Source organism: Electrophorus electricus, chromosome 13, assembly GCF_041902795.1.
Source record: "Electrophorus electricus isolate QZ-2024a chromosome 13, ASM4190279v1, whole genome shotgun sequence".
Classification (NCBI taxonomy): Eukaryota; Metazoa; Chordata; class Actinopteri; order Gymnotiformes; family Gymnotidae; genus Electrophorus; species Electrophorus electricus.
The window spans coordinates 2,715,519-2,740,524 of record NC_137509.1 but is presented as its reverse complement, the minus strand read 5'-3'; the positions used below and the strand labels follow the sequence as shown (position 1 = coordinate 2,740,524).

At 40.7% G+C, this 25,006-nt stretch overlaps 1 protein-coding gene across 2 annotated transcripts; it reads right to left on the bottom strand.

Moving 5' to 3' along the window:
* Positions 1 to 13,313: 13,313 nt before the first annotated feature.
* On the bottom strand, positions 13,314 to 24,276 carry LOC113591482 (uncharacterized). 2 transcript variants are annotated; one of them, XM_027031982.3, is made up of 7 exons: positions 23,994 to 24,276; positions 20,542 to 20,631; positions 20,235 to 20,346; positions 20,069 to 20,138; positions 19,777 to 19,831; positions 19,268 to 19,454; positions 13,314 to 17,289 (listed from the first exon to the last, which is right to left on the bottom strand). In XM_027031982.3, the coding sequence occupies exons 1-7, from the start codon at positions 24,236 to 24,238 to the stop codon at positions 15,634 to 15,636; spliced, it is 2,415 nt and encodes an 804-aa protein (XP_026887783.3). In that variant the 5' UTR covers positions 24,239 to 24,276; the 3' UTR covers positions 13,314 to 15,633. The 2 variants fall into 2 exon arrangements, with proteins under 2 accessions (XP_026887783.3, XP_081551041.1); XM_081694915.1 differs by lacking the exon at positions 23,994 to 24,276 and having other exon boundaries at positions 20,235 to 20,327.
* Between the last annotated feature and the right edge of the window lie 730 nt (positions 24,277 to 25,006).

The following is a 25,006-nucleotide window of genomic DNA, read 5'->3' as shown; positions in this document are numbered from 1 at the left end:
ATGATCCTGATCGAAGATTTTTTGTATGAATGCCACAAAAAAGCGACTTACAGCTGGCTCTCTGTTGCTGGGGAGACGTGGTCTCAGTTTGTGAAAGGGAAGAGGAGCTACTCAGCTGTTAGAATCATCTATGAACATCTCTTTGTCCATTAACTGAATGAACTGTCTGTCCTCAATAGAGGCTGCGATCTTATGGTCATCATTTGTTTTCTCAAAAATTGTGCTTCCGCATGTTCACCCTTTTATAGCTGTCTTTTGTGGTGAATTTCTATTTTAAACAGAGATAATTTGGGCAAGGGTGGAAATGAGGATGGCCATTGATCAAAATGTTTGTGTTATACACGTTAATAACTGCAGGCTTGTGGGTGGCACCCAAACAGATATCACCTATTACAGCCTAGCCAAGATCAAACTTCTGAGCATAAGTATGTTGTGTGGGACATTGTACTGGTCTCTTACCTTATGAACTTGAAGAATGTCATGCCCAAAGAGAAGGAGAATCTGGGCATCATGATCAAGTGGGGGAATGAGATGTGCAATGGGTTCGAGGTGAGGATGGAGTTTTGTGACCTCAGGAGTTGGTATCACAGATCTATGATCTGGAATATGATCACATTCTATGAGGGTAGGAAGACGCACACTTATACTGCCATCTAAAGGCTGAGCAATAAAGTTCATAGTTCTTCTTCTTCCAATATCTGTGACCCCAGCACATGTCCCCTGGGAAACACTTTCGTGAGGCAGATCTTGTAACAAGATCTAGAACTATTGACAGCTCCGCAGATTTCCGTGCAGTTGGCGTTTACAGAAGGTGACTCCTTTTCCTCCCTGCCATGCTCGAGGTCAAGCCTTACATGCATCCATGGAGCTGGACCAGGATGAAGGGCAGCAACATGCGCAGTGCTGTGTCACTCTGCACCCAGTAAGGCTATCTTGCAATCTTTAGCTACTTGACGAGCAGCACCGGAAACATATACGGATCTCTTTAAGAAAAGCCTTACGTTCCTCAAGGGACTTGCTTCTGAAGCCTCTGCAGCGCTTGAGGGGATGCGGCTTTTTGTGGATTGGACAGTACCTGTCGACGTCTGCTTTGTTGCTGCCAGACTGTGACATTGTGGAAACACGTGATGGGAAGAGCTCAGTTTTGTGAGAAGAGATGAGGCCCTTGGAGTGGCCAAATCTTCTCTGGGAGTGTTCTGCCTTAACTGTTTCACCACTGGATGAGTGAAGAATGAAGCTAGGATCATTCTGAATGTGAACCTCTGCAGACAAACTGAGTAAAGAATGAAAATGGTGGATATGGCACTTGGTATTCCAATTTGTACTGGCCACCATGAGCTGTCCATTTCTCTTGCAGTGCATATGGCAGTTTTTCAACTATAAGATTAATCCCCCTTGCAGTGTCCAAATAGGCAAGTCCATATAAGTAACCCTCTAATTTTGCTGACTCTATTTCTCTTAACAGGTCTCCTAACTTTCAAAGGATCATTGTTTCTGATCTTGGGGAACTCCTCAAGCCTTTTGAAGAGGGCTCTCGCAATAATTTCTGGCAAACCATAACACTCTTCGAAATATCGCCATGCCATGCTGAGTCCAGCAGTAGGATCACTAACGTGAACAACTCTCATCCTTCTAACATACTCTGAAGACTGAAGACCTAGCCATTTGTTCAGAAGGTCATGTTCCTCATTGGAAGTCAGGTTTAGTCCTTCTAGAGCATTCACAAATGATTATTTCCATGCCCAGCAGTTTTTTAGGGCAATCATGAAACTTAATGAGACCAGATGTGACAAGCTCCCGGCGGACTAGGTATCTAGACATATCACTAAACCCTGTATGGTATGGCATTGATGTTATGATGCATGGCTAGGACAGGTGTCTGTGGATGGTGCTGACCTTCCTGGGTGCCAAAGGGACTGTATGTTTGTGAAAATAGTTGGTGTGGCACGGTGGGTTGGTGGGATCTGTTTGCCTTTGTATGGCTCTCTAAATAGATAAGAGGTTGGTGTGGTTGTTGGGCGATTACCATTTCCTTGAGCAAAATCATGACTTTCAACAACAGATATTTTGTCTGTGCTTAGTGGTACACAGTAGCCATCATGTGACTGATTTAGTGATATGTGATCTTTGTCTTCTGACTGCCGATGAAATTGCAATGTGGAGTGACACTCGACATAGTCACTTGTTCTCTTCTCTTTAGAATCACATGGCATGCCTGAGACATCTTAGCCTTACTACTCTCACCTCAATCCAGCTCAGCCACAGCAGATTCAAGAATCTCAGCCTCTGCCGAGGCAACAGCAAATTCCTTTTCATGTTGCAGAGTAGTAAGTGCAGCTTCCGTCTGTGCTTCCTGCACTTCCTGCATTGGGCCCTTTCTACCATGAGCTCTGTCTCTCTTTTAACATAAGTAGAACGAGCGCGTGCTGCCTCTGCTCTGGCAAGAGCCTTGGCAGCTACGATACTTGCCGATGACCCGCTCTTATAAAGGCTTGTTATAACAGACCTAGTGTCAAAGGGTTTTTCTGTTGAATCATTAGGTTGAGTAACTTGCTGCATCTTCGTGTTTTCACCACCGTCCATTTTTGCGCAGCTATAACCTCTCACAGGTGGATGTCGTGCCGGTCAATAACTAATTCTCGAAAGGACTGCTGAGTTGACCCTGCAGTGCTGATGCTTTTCACTACTCTGTCCCCTATGTGTGTGCTGGCACGAATCGACAGGTTCATGAGATCTAAACAGTGAGATCTGGAAGGCTTGAATGAAGACAAGCAGCGAAGTAAAGTTTAACGTTCTTTACTTGTATATCTTGAGCAACATGAGGTTCCAGGGTTTCACTTTTTGCTTTGTGAAACTTCCTTTGCTTTGTGCTTTTACATCTTTACACACTTAAATGATGTTCTGCTTAACAAATGCAAATTAAGAGTTCCAGTGAACATCATCTTGGTATAAACATGGACACTGTTGAAACATTTTGGTCCTACAGTAGCAAATGTTTAACTTGAAGTGCACAGATAAAAAATGCAGTTTACATATTAGCATACAGTTACCAATGCAAATACGTGCATTAGACAAATGTAGTGCAAACAGCAGAGAAAACAGAACTTAAATGAACTAATGTCTGTCTATATGAACAACAACCAATCAAGCAGACAGAGTGTAATAAAAAAACACTGGATGGCTTTGAACTTCCTCAAACTTAATAGTAATAAATCTGAAGCCATTCTCATAGCATCTTCTGCCACTCTCAGTAAAATTTGTCAACCCACTCTATCTATCCTTGGTTTTATCACCTGCTCTGTGACTCAGGTCCATAACCTCAGTTTTATTATGGACTCTTGAGGCAAATATTAATAATATCACCAAAATTGCCTTCTTACACCTTAAAAATATCACCAGACTGCATCCCGCACTCCCGGATTTTGTAGATAAAACTCCATCTCATGCTTTTATTACAGGCAGACTGGATTACTGCAACTCAGTAAGTGCAGAATTCAATGGCAAGAGTTCTCACGCACACCAGATCACAAGAAAAAACAAAAAAACAAAAAAACTACACTGGCTCCTGGTCCATTATCGCATACAGTATAAAATCTTACTCCTGGTTTTTAAATCTTTACATGGTCTGGCTCCTGATTACCTTTCTGCTCTGTTGTCCAGACACAATCCCTCATGGCTGCTCCGGTCTGCAGATGCTCTTTTGCTCTCTGTTCCTCCTACCAAACTACACACGTATGGTGATGGAGATTTTAGAGCTGTAGGCCCAAAGCTGTGGAACTCTGTCCCCTTGCACCTCCATCTCTGCCCATCACTATCCACCTTTAAAAAGTATTTAAAAATGTTTCTCTTTCAGACTGCCTTTACTGATCTGTAAATCCTGTTTATATCTGTTGCCTCACTGCTTTGGTATTTTATCATAGTTGTCACTCATTACTGTAACTTTAACCATGTCTTAATCTCTCATTTTATTTTCATTTATCTACTTTGTTGTCATTTTATTATTCTTGTGTTTTACCCTGTTATTCTTTCTTATAATTGTTGTCATTCTTTCATTTGCTATTGTAACGTGTCCTTGAGTGTCCTGAAAGCTACTTAGAAATAAAATTTATTATTAATATTATTATTATTATGAGTCTGGGTCGAAACCCAACTGAGCAGTTCTCTGGGGCATAAACCTGAATCGGCAGTTCTCCAGCCAGGTTCTCACTGATCACAGCAGACCACATCACTTGCTGAAATAGAAGGCAGATGGGGTTTTTTAATGACAGACATAGTTACACTTATTGATAATCAGTGTAACTCTTTACAATCCCATGTTAATATCACACCAAGTATTCATGCATTTTTACTAGTTGAATATATCCTGGCTGCAAAATATATCTTGGCAAACTTGGCTGCAAAAAGAAGTGATGAGGTTTGAGTGGTGACATTTTATTGGCGAGGCTTGAGTGGTATGATTTGAGTAGTGCTCCCTAAAATAAGTGTGATGTTAATGAGATTAATTAAAATATTGTCAGTTGTTAACCTGTCAGAGTGTCATACTGTAATTATCATCATCATCACCCCATTTATAGCAGTTCATATGTAGTTATAGCTAACATTGTATTACATTGTATTATCCAAGTTAATTGCTTATGTTGCGATTATAAAAGAATTGGAGCTAATGTAGGATTTTGCATTAAGAGCACACATATGAAACAGGCATCTATGAAGCAGGATATCCAAAACTGGTCCATCATTATTGAAGATAAAACCTATAGGTTTGAATATAAATAAAGTTAGGGTAAAGTTATTTTTTAGGAAAGAACTTGCACAATTCTAAATATAACAATACAAACAGTATTTTTTCTCTTTAAATTACATATGATAGTCAAAAACATCTAAGCAGTGTATGCCTCAATTATTTGTTAATTACAATTAACAAATTCATTTAGTATAATCAACTCAACTACAATTACAGCATCAGAAAAGGTCAAATGGGAAGCTGTCATATTTCAGAGTTTGGCACTGCCTGGCACAGGGTTGGGCTGGCTTACTCTAGTCCACTCAGACCTCCCTCTTCTCAATATAGACCTGCCCCCTCTTAATACAGACCTGCCTTGTCTCAATTTATTTAAAACAACAAATGGCAAAACTGTACAAAAAAAGACCCTCCGTGAAAGTTGCAATATTATCCATCTTCAGGAAGACTATTAGACTCAATAGGTAGAGTAGCACTATTATGACCATTAACTTGAATTATTCCGCATATATATGAAAAATGCAGCATCGTGTTCTAAAATAAATGTCTATAAATAGATATGATGTTAAATAATGAGGATCAACCTGCATCCTGTTCTAGGTCTATTACAATAGCAGACAGTAATTAGCATTACTTCCACTATAAATCTATTTATCCAGAGATAAATATGTAACCTACACTAGATGGTGCAGATGACGTTGAGTTTCTGAATATCTGGCAGGCTGACCCACTGCTTACTTCCAGACTGCACTGCTCCTGATCTCTCTCCATTGCTGCAGTCTTCCACTCCTGTCCTGTTCTCAGGGGCCCAGTTCTGGTACCAGATACACTCTCCACTCACCCAGTACCAGAAGCCCAGGGTGCGGGTGTGACGCAGACCCATCCACACATTAGGAGTGGAGACACTTTTAGTGACGGTCTCCACCCACTCCTGAGTTTCATTAGTGAGAACAGACACAAGGTCCACATGATTCTCTCTGCAGTATCTCAGAGCGTCTCTCCATGTCATCTCCTGTTTAATCAGAATCAGTGGGATCTCTACAGCAGGGAGAGAACAAACGATTCATTTTAGATTTTTAAATAATGCACATATAGTTGTACATATGACGGACTTTTATTCTACATGCTTTTTTGTTTGTTTTTCAGCTCTGTCCAAATCCAATATTTAGGTTTACTCACACTGAAATAGTGTGGGAGTGAAACCGTTCCAAACACAAACTTTAAAAATGTGTTGGACCTGAAACTGCTGTACTGCATTTAATCATCATGGACTACTCACTTCTATAGCAAATAAATGGACATGAATAATTGCAGCCTGCATCATTCCATTTGTATGACTGTGAATTGTATAACTGCACACAGTTGTCACCCACAGGGTTGTTTGGCTCCCCAGAGCCCCAGTCACGGTATGTGTAGTTACTCCCATCTGACCAGACCCAGACCTGTAGGGACACATTAATACCTGATCAGTACATGTTTATAAACACTGTACTCTCAGTACTCATTAAACACAGTAAATACAATCATCCTGCAGTCACATGGGGATTGTAGTGATAAACTGAGGTTGTAACAGGATTTACATTTGCAGGTGTAACTTGACTGAACAATGTTTTCCTGAAAGGTTCTTCAGCTACCAGTTACTGAACACCTTACTGATGTAAAATGTTATTTTATCTTATATTATTTTACACCTTATTTTGTTAAATGTGTGAGAGAAGTTATTTCAACAATAGTAACTGGAAACAACATCCTCTGATACAGTAAGCATGTAATTCGTTAGAGAAAGAGTTCATGTAAACATGTAGGAAGTGCTGTGAAGATCTGCAGGAGCATCTTTGTCTTATTTGTTTGTTACTTTTTCATTTGTTTGTTTGTTGTACAATAAACAATAAAAACATGGAGAAATTATCACAATTTGCATTGCACTAGTATAGTTATCATAATAACGTTTAATTAATATAAATTGCTTACAGTGTTTTTGTTTTGGTCAACATTCTGTCACACCCCTTTCCAAAAAGGTTGGGCAATTTTGAAAGTTTTACCACATGAGTTACATATCATAATATAAACATTTAGAAAGACCCACCAACTATAAGCAGTTGCCATGTCTTTTATGAGAAAAAAAAATGGTGTAATCTTCTTAATGATTATAAATCAACAACAGAAAAATGTTCAAACTAGCATTCCAATGGCATGTTCATTATAAAGATGCCCTCCAAATATACACAATTACTGCTCTCTCTTGCTCTCTCTCTCTCATTGGTGCATTTAGTTCCATTTTGTGTGACCTCATGTGAGGAGGTGGAGTTTCAACTTTAAGTGGATGTTGGGAGAAGATTGAAGAGAGAGGTTGTGTTCTAAATAGCCTACTACATACTACTTACGTAATTATGGGCTCCCAATCAGTATGCTGTATGCAGTATGTGACCAAAATAAATTTTTCCAGTATGTGACAAGTACCCAGATAACATACTACTCTGGCAAAATATTCCAGTGCATGACCAGAGCAATCTTTGTGATGTATTGCATCCAGTCATGCAACGGTGGCAGAAAAACTTTTCACAAGTGGGCAGAAACTTCAGATGTTCACGTGACCTCATAGTATGATTTGCATTTGTTGCATACTGGATACTATACTGCATACTACTACAGCGACCAGTATGCAGTATACAGTATATACTGAGTGCAGTATGCAGTATACAGTATGTATTAGGCTATTTCGAACATAGCCAGAGTCAAACGTCAGACTACGTTGTTTCTGCTTAGAGGATGTCACGCTGTACACACCCAACCACAATTTTTAAGCCTTTTTCCTTTGGAAGGAGGCACCTTAGAGTTTAAGACATACATAAAGCCCTTTGTTAACATGGTAACTTTATAAATGTAAGCTGTTAATAGAGAGCTCTTAACAGAGCAGCTTACAAGGGGTGTGCCTATATGTTATACAACATGTACAAGGCCCAAGTGTTACACATCTTGGGTAAGAAATCTGTGCTGTCCGTGTATTTATGTTCTGTATAATTTTAGTTAGATAGGACAGGTGTTGCATTTCTTGTGACTTGAGCTTAAGGAACAGGAGTTTGGGTTTTGTTTATTTCTTATGTCTGTGGCTGAAAGGCACCTGCTAACAACCCTTCAGTTCTACAGTCTATGTGGTAAATACTGAACACTGACTAGAGACCCAACTTGGTCTCTTTATTTGTTACTCAATTTGTGATTTGTGATTTTTGTATAATACTCACGGTTGTTCATGACATTTGTTTTGTCAATCAACCTGTCGTTCTACACACCTTCCACAACTGCCACATGTTTTCGTAACCCTCACTACCTAGAATTACTTTATTTTTTTTATTATTTCAATTATATTTTGGTTTAACCCAAAAGAAACCATCAAGAGATCATCTAAATTTACATTGTACTGATAAAGTTGTTATAATGCTATGAACTATTGAAAATGGCTTATAATCTTGTTGTTCTGGCTTAATTTTGTTGAGATGAAACTGATACTGACCTGAGAAAAGCAGGATGAAGTGCAGTGATGAACCCATGACTGTGGAGCACAAGGTGTAAAAGATTCAGACATTAAACAAAAGTAACCCACAGTCTTTGTCTATCCACTATCCACTATCAGGGATTTCATAGCATTAGAGAGACTTCCAGCTTGAAGTAAGACATTTCCCATTCTAAAATTCTCACAATTCTGATCGCATCAATCACAAGGAACCTGATTTATAGATGAACACATTATACAAAAAGCAAAGAATTTGTGATTCCTGAAAGGTTATTGTAACACGGTCTGCCCGAGTGCCGATGGGCGCAGAGCAGGATGCACAGACCCCCTCATCTGTGAAAGACGTCTATTAACATAAAACGTGGACAACAACAGTGGCACTCACATATAACACCTAGTCATGAATTTTTTCCCTAAAGCAGCAAAACAGCCCCAGACCATCACACTGCCACCACCATATTTTACTGTTGGTATGATGTTCCTGTTCTGAAATTCTGTTACTTTTATGCCAGATGTAATGGGACATACACCTTCCAAAATGTTCAACTTTTGTCTTGTCAGTTCACAGAGTATGCAAACTGCAGTGGGTCCATGGAGGCTGGCAGTGAAGATGTGATGAAGTCTCTGACTAGCTTTTCAAAGCACTTCATCACGACTGATGTGAGGGCAACAGGGCGGTAGTCATTGAGGTCGGAGGGTTGAGGTTTCTTCGGGACAGGGACGATGGTGGATCGCCTGAAGCTGGATGGGACGATACTGAGCGTCAGGGAGAGATTGAAGATGTCGGTGAATACCGGGGCTAGCTGATCTGTGCAGGCTTTGAGGACCCTCCCACAGATACCGTCTGGTCCCATCGCCTTCCTGGTATTCACCCTTTTAAACACTCTCCTCACGTCACTCTCTGTGATGATGAGAGGGCGCTGTTCTATGGTGGGCCCTGCGCATGCGCCATTGGCTGCGCCGATAGTACCATTAGCACTAGCGCTGCTAGCATTACCGCTGTTAGCATTAGCGCTGCTAGATGTAACCTCGAAGCGAGTGAAGAATGTATTCAGCTCGTTCGCCAGAGACTCATCCGCACTCATCAGTCCAGAGGGTGGGCTCCTGTAGTCCGTGATCGTCCGTAGTCCCTGCCACAGGGATCTAGAGCCACGCTGCTGGAACTGTGTCTCTAGTTTCTTCCCGTAGCGCCGCTTCGCCTCCCTCACCGCCCTGCACACTCCGTATGCTGCAGACTTGTACTCGTCCATGTTCCCGCTGATGATCCCCACATTGTAGACAGCAGTGCGAGAGTTCAGAGCCTCGCGGATATTTCTGTCCACCCAGGGCTTCTGGTTGGGAAACTTCTTGATGGTGGTTCTTGGAATCGTGTCGTCCACCAGTTTCCCAATAAACCCCACTACTGCCTCCGTAAACTCGCTGACATCATCAGTGCTGCGCCGGAACATGTCCCAGTCTGCGTCATCCAGAGCGTCCTGCAGAGCGGCCACCGATTGGTCTGTCCAGCGCACGACCTCCCTCTGAACCGGAGCTTCCCATTTCAGCTGTTGTTTATATTTTGGTAGGAGGAAGATGGTGGTGTGGTCCGACTTACTAAACGGTGGATGAGTTTGTGCCTTGTAACTGTCCTTGCATGGGGTGTAGCAGTGGTCTAGTGTCCTATTTCCCCTGGTGGGGAAGGTTACGTGCTGGTACAGGTTGGGCACTGCACGCTTGAGGTTAGCGCTGTTGAAATCCCCAACCACGATAAGTGCAGCGTCCTGGTGCTGTGTCTGAAACTGTGTAAGAGCCTCATGAAGTTCACACAGGGCAGTGTCCATGTTGGCCCGAGGTGGGATGTACACGGTGTTGATGTTGACCGAAGTGAACTCCCGGGGAAGGTAGAAAGGACGAAGCTTAAGGACGAGCAGCTCCAGGTTGGGTGAGCAGGAGCGGGTGAGAGTAACAACATTGGCATTGTTGCACCAGCTGTTGTTTACCATCACACACACTCCGCCGCCTCTCGACTTCCCCGTATCTGCGGTCCTGTCCATGCGGTGAACCAAGAAGAACTCAGCCGGCTGGATAGCGTGGTTTGGTACCTCTGGGTTCAGCCACGACTCGGTGAAGCAGAGGAGATTGCAGTCCCGAATGTCCCTTTGGAACTTTATCCTGGCCCAGAGGTCATCTAGCTTGTTGTCCAGAGACTGGACGTTGGCTAGCAGGATGCTAGGTAAGGGAGCTCGGTGTGCGCGAGCCCTCAGCCTGTTCCTGACGCCGGCTCGCTTCCGTCGAGGCCTTTTCCTCGCGCTGCATCCTTTGTTTTCCCTCAGGAAGCTAGAGTTCCTAGCACTGAAATGAGCAGTTTGTGACAAGTTTAGTCATTGGCTAAAAGGCAGGTACTTTACAGTTTGGACAAACAGACAGAACTCCGTGACATACATTTTGACCAAGCCAAGGCTTGATGTCTGTGAACAACAATGGGTAGCGAAACTGGCTTCATACAGCTTTGACTTGAAATGCATTCCTTGCCCCAAGAATGTTGTGGCCAATTCACTGAGTTGTCAGCCATTTGTTCAGTCCTGTTAGTCACCGTCTTGTCAGTGCCCTATGTGTTCCTCCTCAGTCAAGTCAATGGTGTTAGTGATGGGACTGTTTAAGATGCTTTCAGGTTGTCCAACAATTGTCAGGCTGTGCAGGACACAAATGAGGGTTCAGCAAAAGAGGTTTTGAACAAGAACACACTGACAGTCATGGGTGGCTCTGTTGCATCTGACTAGATTTCTGCCCTCTTCGATGCACATTGCACCGGTGGTCTGAGTCAAACAATGGGGGAAGGAGCTGCAGCTGCCTGACCTTTGGGGGAAGATTGAGCCACTGTTGTTCCTCAGAGTCAACTCTTCACTTTACAGGAGCAAGATGGTACAATAGGCAGCACCATGTTCTATGTGAAGAGGCACAAAAGGCCCACCAAGCCTGAGTGTGCTATTGAGCCTCGTTGTGTCATGAAACCTAAGTATTGGAATAAGCTAACCGTTAGGAATGGTATGATATAGTGAATGATATAGAATATAGTGAAGCAGGATTGCCACACAAATAAGAAGCTTTTCCTGTCTGTTGCTGCTGACTCCCTGAAGAAACATTCTGCATGGTTTCCATGATGCAGCAGGTCATCAGGGTCAGTCTTGCATGCTGTCCTTAGCATGGAAGAGATTTTTTTGGAATAGCATGAAGCGTGACATTCTGAACCGTGTTAAGACCTGTCCCCAAGACACCTGATACACATGCTTATGTGCCACTCATAAACATTGTGAATTCCGAGCCTATGGAACTCATTTGCATAGATTTTTGGACTGCAGAGCAGGGTGATTAAGTATGTGGATGTTCTGGTTCCTACTGATCACTTCTCTAAGATGGCACATGCTTTTCCATGCAAGAATCAATCTGCCAAGCAAGTGGCACGCTGTCTCTGGAAGGACTTCTTCCTCATTTATGGGTTTCCCAAGCATATCCATTCTGACCAAGGTGGCAATTTTGAATGGCTGGAGTGCACACACATACCACCATATCACCCCATGGGGTCGAATATACTTCAGATGTTGACCTTTTTTTATAATTGTATGGAACATCAGACTACTGGCTTCGCACCATTCTATCTCATATTTGGGAGGGTCCTCCGACTACCCCCATTGATGTTATCTTCCAGCACGCCCTAAACAACGACACTGTGATGAGCCATCTTGAGTTTGTAAGCCGTCTGAAGAAAGACCTCTGTGAAGCTACTCGGAGTATGCAAGAGAACACCCCAAGAGAGCACACACGTCACACTAAAACTATATGGCTGCAAGGTGAAGGGATCTCCTTTAGCATTGGGGACAAAGTGCTACTTGCCAACAGAGATGAAAGAGGGAAACGCAAGACTGTGGACAAACGAGGTTTGAGTCCATATGAAGTCATGTCTGTGAGGTCAGCCATTTATGTCTACAGAGTCAAGGACATGCTTTCAGCCAAAGACAAAGTTGTCCACAGGAATCTCCTGTTACTAGTCAATTTCTTTCCTCTGAATAGTGATATGTTGGCGTACCATGCACAGTCAGACCATGATGCCATCACATGTGGAAGTGCTCTATGTTGTACTATGCTTGATGAGATAGAGAACAGGAGCTTACGTACCATGACCTGGTTTATTCAGTGTGATAATGCTGGTGGTTCATGCTGACAGCTGTTCAGTCCTTTGTTGTTAGTGTATGTTCCACGGACAGTGATATAACATCTCAACCTGGATCTATCTCCCTACTTGATCACTCACAGAACCTTTCCGACTTGTACTAGGGTTGGCAAAGTTGTTAGCCCCTCCCCCCATGTCTTCTATGTGAGATGAATGACCAAGTTGTATAAAATCCCAACTCTACATTTAAGTGCCTGTTCTGCTTTATAAAGGATGCTCTCTCGTTGTAGACACCAGGTCAGTGCATGTCTAGCTTGTGTCTCTTAAGACTTCTTGTTGCTGCTCTTTGAGTGATTGGAACAATATTTTAGAGGTGTAAAGGGCATCTTTTGTATCACTGTTGAGTGAGGAGTTTGGTACCACTCTTCTCTCATGCACTCTGTGAAGGAGAATTTATTTATTGACATGCATTCAGCTATGTTCCCACAGTACACTTGGTTTTTTGTTTTGGGGTTTTTGCCTGTTCAGGTTGATGTTCACTTTTTAAGTCAGCTGCGTGCCATGGGGCACAAGTTAAGCGGAGCATATTTTGTGCTAGCTAGCGCTCCCTTAGACTAGCTATGTTTTATAGTTAGCTTGAAATAATTGAGGTTTATTGCTAGAGGGTGCTGTTCATATTTTTTAATTATTGATCAGGAAAAAAATTTAATGGATGATGTGGATGTAACGGGGCAAGCAAAGTCAGACGCTAGCAGATATGAGGTTGGGGTTTTATTGTAATCCAAATCAGTGGTGGGTGAACAAGCCAGGGTCAGAACCAGAAAAACGAAGCCAGGGGTAATTGCAATCATGAAGAGAAAGAATCCGAGTCAAAAACCAGAGAGCAAGCAAAAAACCAGACAGACAAATTCAAAGGGGCAGGCATAAATCAGAAGAAACACAAAAACCAGATCCGATACACAGTAGACAAAACAGAATAAGGAAACAGGTGATGTCAGTAATCCGGTGATGATGATCTGATGAACTGTCTGTGATTGGCTGGGTTGTGAACTGGGTGACGGACAACATGTTGGGAACTGTTGTGCGCTTGGGACACTGGCGGCACAACAGTGGCATGGTGTGGGATTTGAGTATATGAGTCAAAGCAACTATGTACATGTATAAGAATATGTAGATAAGATTATGAGATTATTATTTATAATCAAATGACTTACTGTAGGAGCACAGCTTCCTTTTATTTATATATTTTATTACATTGTTATTATGTAAGCTGACTAGCTGACCATTCAGTGGAATTAAATGTGGTAGCTGAACTTGTTGCAGTGGGGAAAATAAAAGGAAAGACCTTTCATTCATAACCTTGTGTGCATCGAGTGGGACATAACACAGAAGTTACACATATGCATGATGGTTAATTACATTAAATACGCTATATTTGAATGCACGAACTAGCTAAATCATTTTTATTTAATGAGCACAGCCATTTCTTCTCAAGCCCACTGTAATTCTGGAAATTTCTGAGGTAACCACCAAGTCTTCAAGGGGAGAAGCTTTCCTGTACATAACACTTTTGGAAGCTGCCATATTTTAAAATGAAAGGATGTTTCCTGTTGTAAAACGGAGTTGGTTTCTAATGGAGACACATTAACAAATTACAATGAGGGCAAATCCACGATCCTAGTCTATCGTGAAATTTGATGGTGACTTTTGATTTTAATCATCTAGGAACAGTTTTAGGAATCTTTTTGCTGCATGTTCGATGTGCTGACAATTAATTTTTTGTCTAGTACACCTGCTAGGTTAGTTTCACAGCATATGTTGCCATAACAACTAATCTACACTTATTCTGAACCCGGGTTTTGGAACAGAAAACCTGTTTCCCTGAACTCCAAGCTCCAACAGATCCGGGTTAGTTGCTAAACCCACTTTCTGGAATGCCCCTGGTTGTTTAGTGATAACAGTATGTGGATTGCATCCTGACAAACCACATTTACTCTTGGTAGTCAAACGCGTCTCCCATTATGTCACGTTTATGTAAAGCAGCTCTGATATTTTTTTCAAATATAGATATTTTGTGGGTTGTTTGTATTTTTTTTTTTTATGCACCACAGTGTCAAACTAGATGGCTGATATTCACTTCAGCCAGGGACCAACTGACAGCCAGAAAGATGCAACTTATGCACTTTACATAAACCTGAACATCTGTGCCATTTTCCATTTCACAGCATTTAGTTGGCTAATTAAATAGTCTACATGTCACTTCAAAGCAACATTACATTAGCTAGAGAAACTAGAGGATTTACCAGTCCACCCAATATAGAGCAACCTCAGCATCAGTCATAAATCGAGCATTCTCCTTCAGTTTTGTCCATCTAGATAAAGCCTGTCCTTTGATAATTGATGATGATTTCATCCCTTTCTTCCTCATCTCTAGATTCCAAGCATTTTATTTTTTCTTTATCAAAACATTGGTTAGACATGTTTGGACACTTCTGTGTTCAGAGTGACCGCCTTTAATCTAATTGCTAAATTCTTAGCTATAGCCATTGAAATCCTAGTGAGTTATCTAGAAATTATTACACAATTGTGCAGTGAATAAACCATAAGTTACTATTAATTTAGTTAACTTCTGTTCTGAGTACATATAATTGAATGAAAAAAGGCTGCTAGCCTAGTTATAGCCACAGTAAGTGTATGGAAAAATATGGCAACTCAGCATAAAATAATGCATACTAATTTGAACACTTCCTATATGTGCACGCTTATTTTTGTGTAGCTTTTAAGCCCCAATATTGGACCTGAGACATTTCAATACATTCATTCATTACATTCAGCACCTTTATTTTGTAAATGCAGACATATACTTTAGTTTTATCTTATAAAATTGTATTAGCATCATGAATGTAACAGCAGGGAATTAAGGCACTGAATTGCAAGATCAAAGTATTTCACAATCAGGAATCGCTAGGCCACTACTTGCACTGCAGTAACACGTTTTGTAACAACACAGATGCAAACCTGCTACAATGTACAGTGAATTAGATAAATAAGTTAAATAATAAAAAAATAATACAAAAAGTAAACAAAACAGCCAGCTTTAGCCAGCTTTTATCTAGTGTGCAAGTACTTTGGGCAATTCCTGCTTGCAGCTGAGAAACGCATACTCCTGTGGTCTACTAATACCTTACATCCATAAAAGTGAATTTCTAGTTCAGTATACTTCCAGGTCATTTGTTATCTTCTGTGTCGCTTTGCCTTTTTGCTCATTTTTTCCCTCCTAGCATTCTTCTTTCGTCCTCTTTTCCATCCCTTTCCTTCAGAATCGTATTCCTCGCTCTCCTCCTGGTAGTCCGAATTTGGGTCACACAGCGGCTCCTCCTCTTCCAAAGTGGAAATAGAAGAGTTCCTCTTCACTCGCTTTTTTTTCTGTAGATCTTTGTTCCCCATGCTGGAGGCAAATGTATTTATGAGTTTGCTCTCTTCTACAGCTGTTTGGGTGGAGTCGATACTGTGATGCCGGAGCAGGTGGTTCTTCAGGCTGACGTTGTGGTTGAAACACTCCCCACACTGCTCACACATGAATGGCTTTTCCCCTGTGTGGAGACGCATGTGGGACTTCAGGTGTCCGGCCTGGTTGAAGGAACGTTCACATACTTGGCAGGTGTAGGGCTTCTCACCGGAGTGGATGCGCATGTGACGTTCGTATCCTTGTAGAGAGACAAAATTTCTATCACATGTGTGGCAGATATATTTATTTTGCCCTCTGTGGCACTTCAAGTGTTGATTACGTCCAATAAAATCTTTAAACTTCTCTGGACAGTCTGGGCAAAGGTAGGGAAGCTTGTCCTCATAGTGAGTCTGCTCATGCTGGAGCTTTGACGGTTTTGTGTTAAACGCCATCATGCAGTACTTGCAGGTGTGTGTGTAGTCCCCATGCAGTCTACGGTAATGAACTTTCTGGCCAATCTCTGTGAAGAAGCGCTTACGACACAGATGGCAAGAGAACGGTTTGATCTTGTACTCGCACACATGACCCTTTTTGTTGGGATCAGTCTCCACCCTGATTGTCTTATTGCAGTCCTCACACACCCTGTTTTCTGGGGGGTTTTCTGTGGCACCATGCACGTCTATGGCATGCTTATGAAAAGTTATGATGTCGCTAAAGTGAACAGAGAAGTCTTTGAACCTTAGGCACTCTACATCTTTGCCAGCTACACACTCCACACAGCCATAGATCTTCTGGTGGCGTCGAATTGTACAGGACATTTTAGCCACAGCTTCACAGTCTATACACCAAATAATTGGCTTAATAGTGTTCTGGAATGGTTTTTGAGGCTTCTTGGCAGACTCTGCCTCAGAAAATTCTTCATCGGAGCTGACTGTGGGCTCACATGAGGAGCTCAGCAGACTCTCTTCTGAACCGTCTTCTTGCTTTTTTATAGAGGTCTGATCACTGGCTTTCTCAACTAACTTTACCCCATTGTTCTCATCAATAACCACTTCTTTGTGGTCAGTCAACAAGGCAGGACTCTCAGGGCCAAATGGTTTAGAGATGTTAAAACCACAGTCGTTTTCACCGTTAGTGTCTCCTTGCACAGAAGAAATGTAAACAGTGTCCTCAAGTGTCTCCATCAGGAGGCTCTCCTCCTCTTCCTCCCTCTCATTTTCTTTTTCTTCTTTTACTACAAAACTTGAGATGTCATTGTCAGCATCGTCCTGAACAGTGCTGTCTAAGGCTTTGTCCAGATGTGTTTGCATTGGGGGACTTGCCTTCAGCAGGCTATCATCACACTTAACATTTGTGGCTTCCTGATCAACAATCAGAGGTAAGCTGTCAGATGTCTGAGGACAAATGTCATCACACAATAGGATCAAAGACATATCCGTCACCTGGGGAGGAGAAAGAATACAGAAAGTTTTTAGAACTACAAAATATTTTCTAAGAGTATTTCCCAATTGAATAATGAAAAAAATATTGTCTGTGTTTTACCAGATAATAAATAGTTACAAAAATGTTCTCCCAAAATGCAATATACAGCTCTGGAAAAAAATGAGACCACTCCAATTGTTTCTTAAATTAGCATCTCCACATGTACAGCAGCCATTCCATTCAAGTGTTTCCTGAATTCCTTCATAGACACACCTCATTCTACTTATTGAGATGCTGAATAGGTAATCACCTTAACAAAATCCTATTCTACCGTGCAACAGTATAAAAACCAATGCTGCGGTCATCACTATTCTCTTGTTATAGAACCAGCTGGATGGGAAAAGCAGTGCTAGGACTACCCAAAAAGTAAGTGTAGTCAAAATACAGCTACAGACCATGCCAAGAGTTGAAAAGAAAGGTTCTTAATGAGGAAAAGAATGGCTCAATTGTAGCTTTACTGGCAGAGGGAAACAGTGAGCATCAGGTTGCTTCTATCTTGAAAATTTCAGACACTACGGCTCATAAGAACAAGGTCAAGCAGCAAACACATGGGACAACAGCTACAGACTGGCAGAGGTCGAAAACAACTCTACCGACCGCAATGATCGCCACCTCATTCAAATGTCACTTAACAACCGTAAGATGACATCTAGTGACCTACAAAAAGAATGGCATGCGGCAGCTGGGGTGAATTGCACAGCGAGGACGGTTCTAAACAGGCTTCAAAACAAGCTACAAAAAAGCCCTTCATCAATGAGAAACAAAGAAGAGCCAGACTGAAGTTTGCAAAAGATCATAAGGACTGGACCATAGAGGACTGGAGTAAGGTCGTCATCTCTGATGAGTGCAATTTTCAGCTTTATCCAACATCTGGTCGTGTAATGGTTAGATGGAGACCTGGAGAGGCCTACAAGCCAGTGTGTCTTGCACCCGCTATAAAATTTGGTGCAGGATTGGTGATAATCTGGGGGTATTTCAGCAAGGCTGGAATCAGGCAGATGTGTGTCATGTGAAGGACACATGAATCAAGGCACTTACAAAACTGTGCTGGAAGAAAACTTGCTTCCTTCTGCTCTGATGTTCCCGAGCTCTGATGATTGATTGTTTTTTCAACAGGACAATGCTCCATGTCACAAAGCCAGGTCAATCAAAGTGTGGATGAGGGACCACCAGATCAAGACCCCATCATGGCCAGCCCAATCTCCAAACCTGAACCCCATTGAAAACCTCTGAAATGTGATCAAGAGGAAGATGGATGGTCACAAGCCATCAAACAAAGCCGAGCTCCTGCAATTTCTTACCCAATGTGAGACTGGTGGAAAGCGTGCATGAAAGCTGTGATTAAAAATCAGGGTTATTCCACCAAATATTGATTTCTTGACTCATCCTAAGTTGAAATATTAGTATTGTGTTGTTTATAAATGAATATGAGCTTGTTTTCTTTGCACCATTTGTGGTATGAAATTTCTGTAACTGTTTTGTTATTCTGACCATTAGTCATTTTCATTTAAAAAAAAAAAAGAAGAAGCTCTAAAATATAATATTTTTATCTGGAATAAATAAGAAATAAGAAATGTTGCCAGTAGGTTATATAATAAAACAAAACTGCTCAGCCTGGTCAAACACACTCATCAATTGTAAAACTAAAGAAACTGAATTTTGTAATGGTCTCATTTTTTTTCCAGAGCTGTATATGGAGAAAGAGAGACATTTTTAAGACCTTATTCATATCATAAATTAATTTGTGTTTTACCAGATAATACAGTTACAAAGACTGACTAATATGTACTATATGTACATATATGTAATATGCAATATATACAGAGAAAGACAGAGATTTTTAGGACCTTATTTGATATCACATTTGTTTGCGCTTGCTGTAAAAACCCATGTACACACATCAACAGTAACAAGCAGTCTTTGCCCGGACATACACACCTTCTCTTTTGGCATGTCAGCTGGTCGAGAGGTCCAGACTCTGTAGTTACAGCAGATTAGACACTCTTGTCTGAGTGAGAGACTCCCGCCTTTGCCTTTACCCCGCACACGGCACTCACTGGAGCATTCCAAACAGCGGAACATCAGCAACACCAAAATCTCCTTGCTCAAGATTGCATAACTGCTCCTGTAACAAAATAGTGACTATAAAAGTAGAGGAAAGGAAAGATAGAGTCCATTCAAGTCATAACATCCTACAACCTCTGGACAAAATACAGAGGATTTTGGTCTGCTGATTTTTATATTACTTTTACACGTTTTAATTGTCTTATTTTCTCCAGTCTTAAGGGGGAAAGTAAAATAACATTTCTAACTAACCAAGCACACCAACATTAAAAATGATCATTTTTACTTGTACATTTAGATTAAATCTAAAATGCACACTTTATAGCTGAATCAACTAGTCTTTAATAAATGACTACAGCTGTGTTAAATATGAAATGACCTACTCTGATAGATTGCAGTTTCCTTCTTCATCTGGAGTGAATGGCCTCATTTGCACATCTGGGAGGGATGAAATCAAGCCTTTTTAAATGTTTGTTTGACAAGCTTTTCAACCTACAGTCAACCCTTCAGTTTGTTAATAATGGATTCTAGTGTACTCTAGACCCTTAATTTGTCCCGAGATAGTTGGACATTAAAAAGAATGTTACATGGAAAGATTAATGTCACCAGAAAGGACCGTTACAGCTTTTATTCTTCATAAAATTTATACATTTGTGAACAGAAGTCTTTACTTACCTTTTCTTTCCCTTTTGATTTCTCTCTGTGGACCTGACAATGGATTATTCGTCATGCTTCTTGTTAACTCCTATGACATTCATTGAAATCACAGAATGAGAAGGAGTAAAACATGCCGCTTTTCTCTAGCTTTTGCTGCCAATTTGTTGTATGGTGCATAACTTACCAACTCTATCTCCATCGGTGCATTGTGTTCATTTAACTGAAAGAAGGTTGGTGCAGTCATCTTACCCTGTGGCATCTGGTTTTCACCCCAAACCTGAGATTCAGAATTTCCACTTCAAATGGACAAAAAGGTAAATGAATTCAGAAAGCTGATTGCATTGATTACATCTTTTCCTTTCAGTTTTATCTCTTCTGAAGCACCAGTAAAGACCTTGAATTCTCTACTATATGCCACAGGTGACAGAAAATGAGTTAGCCACAATTATTCCTTAATCCAAAGTTTAAAGTGAGGAAAGGTTCAATTTCACCTATTTGTTTTTTCATCAACCAACTCATCTGATAAGGTCCATTCAGTTCTTGATTCTGTGAGGGATTTGTCTGGTCCTCCTTTTGTAAAACTGTGAAAGCAAAATTAGAATTTCAAGTAAGATTCCAACACCAATTCCGGGAACTTGTGAAGTGCTGGACTGCATGCAGTGACACTCCCATCCAATTAACCGTTTCAATATAATATTTGCATTATATTTCAGTTTAAGTTGGCTCGACAATTTCAGCAATTCAATCACCATGCCTCTACACATTACACTGCCAAATTGTGTACAACTAACATTTGATCCATATTAAAATGGATTTTGGATCCTGTCTTTCTTATTCTACATATTTTCTATGGACTGGAAACCTGCAACTTTCAGATTGAAATGTTACCAAAACTAATAGTAAACTGATTAATCAGCTGATTAAATTCCATTTTCAGATAATCAGGCCAATCAAAGTTAATTTTGTCATTTCCTGTGGACATTTAGTTGGTGCATTTTTTAAATTTAAAATGCAATCAAATGCAGTTCAAAGTTTACTGCACACAGAGTGCAAATATAATTAACAGAGACAATGCAACCAATAACTTTTAAAAATAAGTTACAAGTTCAGCAGTTTTGTGTCTCATTTGTTATATATTTCAACAATTTAATATGAATAAGATGGAAAAAAAAAATCATATCAGCAGCATTATACATCGACCATCAGCCTACACTCTAAATATCAGCATCCACCATTGAAAAACCCAGGTTGGTCTATCACTAACCATAATCACACAACAATATACTATTCTATTCTGAAAGTTTTTCACAACCCAACAAAGCCTCACCTCTCAGCATTTCCCTAGTAAAATACATTATACTGTGGCCATTAGGTTTTGTTACATCAAGCATGCAGTAGACAGCCTGCAGTTTGTGATTCAGCACACCATAAATGCAGCACACACTATTCACAAGATTCAAGAAACATTACCTCTAGAGGTTAAGTAGGTGAACACAACTATGCATGAAAACTCAAGAGGACTGAAAATGGTGATAGGTTCATCAAACACAACTTGCTGTAAGCGAGTCCAAAAATGTTCTCACCAAATCAGAATTTGAATATGAAAAAAACATTCTGGTGCACACAAGTTTAAACGATGGGGAAAGAATAAGGTATGGGCACAATCTTTCCAGAATTTAACTGCACATTCAAGTGCAGAAAATATTCATTCAAATGTCTCAAGCTACTTCTGCAGCTTCTCCTAGCATGTTTATACCAAGCTGGTTATATACTAACTATATCCAGCCATCACATGCACTGAAAACCTGTCACTGCTGACCAAAAATTGAAGAAAAAAATGCTTTGGCTTTAAAGCAATAGGTCTATTTTTACCACCAAAAAGTAGCTGTTTATGAAATTGACTGTTTTTACATTTACATGCTATTTTACATGCTATAAAGTGCAGCTGAAATAAGATTAAAAAAAATATATATTTTTTTTTGAATACATCAAATGAACCAGTTTATGCTCCACAGAGTTGGTCCCCGCAGGTTGCAGATTTCAAAATGGATTTGGTACAGATGCTCTGAAATATCCAGGCCACTGGGCGTCAGTATAATGGCTGTTTCATAATCATTGAACAAATATGTTTAAGAGTAATTTAAAATATCTGACAGCTTTTCACCAGTTCTGAACAATGCATCCGACTGTAGTTTATTCTAATTTTTTGTTCCACCTTGATTCTTGTTTCTTTCATCTTTTCGTTATTTGATTTAAGGTGGCACAGTAAACTTGAATAAAAAGCCAACGCCAGCTTAATGAACGGCGCAATGTTTATTTTAAACGATAAACAGAAGTGAGATCTGCCTTTCAGATAGTAGACCATTTCTGACAAGTTCAATGTATTCGCTCTGGTAGATAGCAGTTTCTAGCTGTTTCGTTAAACGCAACTGCGACTACAGACAACGCGCTTCAAATATTTTGTAAGGCGTAGACGGCATCTTACTTTTGACTGCTCATTATAATTAAAATAACGACAACAGATAGGCTGAAAATGTCTGCGAATGGCTGCAGTGTTGTGTTTGAAAGAGGAGGGAGAGCAAGGATTCGTCTTACTGGCAGCAGAAATACCGCCCACCTCAGTTAGTTTTGAATGTTTATTCATAATCATAAGAAACACCATCAAACGACACCTGCTCAAACCTACGTTACATTGCAGACATAGACGAACACAGATGATTTACAACACAGATTACATACAACAAACTTTAGATAACAGACTGATGCATAATATAGCTAAGAGTAGTTAACTAGGCAAGGCTAGCTACGTTGGCTACATAATTCAGGAAAACATCATTCCCAATAAATACAACAAACTGTATAACTTGCTACCTGTTCAACAGAGGAAAAATAGTAAAACTCATAGCAATGTTAATGCATATTACTTTTTGCATTTCCTCTCATGCACAAACGAGTACACGTGTAGCCTGCAGGTGGGCAAATCGTGAGGTACGTACGCAGGCAGACAGGCAAGTAGGCCATGCAATCAATACTTTCAATCCCAGTGTAGTGACTGGACAGGGCTTTTTTTTAACACAGTGCTGCGGCTATCACAGATACCGAGTATTTGTTTATTAACATAGCATTTGATGTATTGTTTCCTATTGGGATGTTAAGGCTTTTTAAAAATCAATTTTAAAATGATTCTAATATAAGTTACCCACTCCAGTTTTGATATTAAAAACGGTGAATTTCACCGAAAGGAAACAAGTTTTCATTTATGAACTGGAACGCGAATATTATTCTCGTCTATTAACAGCACACCCACTACGAAATTTAGCTTCTTGACATTGAAATTACAGACAAATATTATCAACTATGGGTTATTGTTAGTCTATAAACAGCAGGCTTCCAGACTGCATTTGAATAAGCTGCTCCCAGTATAACTCTCAAAAAGACCCAGTAGACAGCTGTCGCGGCAAGTCGTTAATGTGAAATGTCCACACTGCTGGCCAACCAACAAAAAATCTTTTGGGCATGAAAATTAATCTACAGCAATGTCTCTTCAGTGAAAGAGCTAGTTATTTCAATACTTAACGCTAGAGGTTTGCTTGATAACAGAAACTGTCGTGAATAGTGCTAAATATGCAGTAGGTTAAACAGTTATGAGAACGTTTAGCTGTAAGCACAGGAACACACGCATCAGGAGAAACACCAAAACGATACGACTGCCTGGGCACTTCACAATGATGCTTTCAGCAACTTTCAAATAAAACAACGCTAACCTGTAGCCCTAGCTATCACTATAAACAAGTTAACCTAGCTAGATGGCTAACGTGAGCCAGACTGCAACATCACAGTAAAACGAGAAACGTACTATGGAATGTAACTGTAACAATTACCATCTTACCTTTGTGATTATTTTTCCGAAAATCAAATAAAAAAACAAGCAGAGGCTAATTACCTGTCGAGCAGAAATGTGGCTAACTCCGCATCGATTTTGAATCCTTTGAGATCCCGTAACGCCTTCCACCTCTCAAAAGCCGCCCCGATGTTTATCCTTGTTTTATCTCGGGCTCGGTCTAATTCTTTCTTTTTAGCTTGCTTTTCTTCATTTGTCTTCTTCTGTTTACTTGTCTTTGTGGTGTAAGCTGTTGTTGGCAAAGGAGGGATAGGCAGTTTTTTCGGTGGTGGTGGTTTGTTCGCCATTATTTTTGCGAAGCTCCCGAAACAGCACACTGACTGAGCTTGACAGAGTGAGGGTATGCGCGTGCACGAGCAGTGATTGACACTCCGTCAGACACACCTCCTGGCTGTGATTGGTTATTTTGATTCTGGCGCGGTGAATTATTACAAATGATATTAGGAGCACTTCGTGGAGCCAAAGGAGCCTGGATGTGTGCGAAATGGCTTACTGCATATTACTCGCCTACTGGTTGGGCCCCAAATCAGTATGCAGTATGCTACCAAAATAAAATTGTCCAGTACGCAAAAGATACCCGGAGCATGTACCACTTCGGCCAAATATTCCAGTTTGCGACCAGACCTACTGCATCCTATCGTGCAACAATGTGGAAAATCTTTCCAACGTAGGCAGAACAGTCGTAGGTCCACATGACTTTGCAGTATGGCATGACCACGTCGTTGTTGTGTTTGTCGCTTACTGGATACTATACTGCATACTACTACTCAGACTAGCATGCAGTATACAGTATATACTGAGTGCAGTATACAGTATCTAGTAGGTTGTTTCGAAGAGAACCCCTAATGATTTCACAAATAATGGGTAGATCCCAAATGTGTAATTGCTGCCTCCTCGATTCCTCTGTTCAACCTCCTTCAGCCCGTGACCCAGAAACTAATTGCACTAAATTAGTTTTAAAAGGCAGAAGTGACATCTATTTACATACATTTATATTGTTCTGTATTTCATATTGATCTAATAATTGTCACATTTAGGTTTTCATGATCAATACG

Coding starts and splice junctions, on each gene's coding strand:
- LOC113591482 (XM_027031982.3), bottom strand. CDS start 24,238: ATGGCGAACAAACCACCACCACCGAAAAAACTGCCTATCCCTCCTTTG. Junction 20,347..20,541: donor GTTGATGAAAAAACAAATAG/GTGAAATTGAAC, acceptor GTCCATTTGAAG/TGGAAATTCTGAATCTCAGG. Junction 20,139..20,234: donor CACCGATGGAGATAGAGTTG/GTAAGTTATGCA, acceptor TGAATGTCATAG/GAGTTAACAAGAAGCATGAC.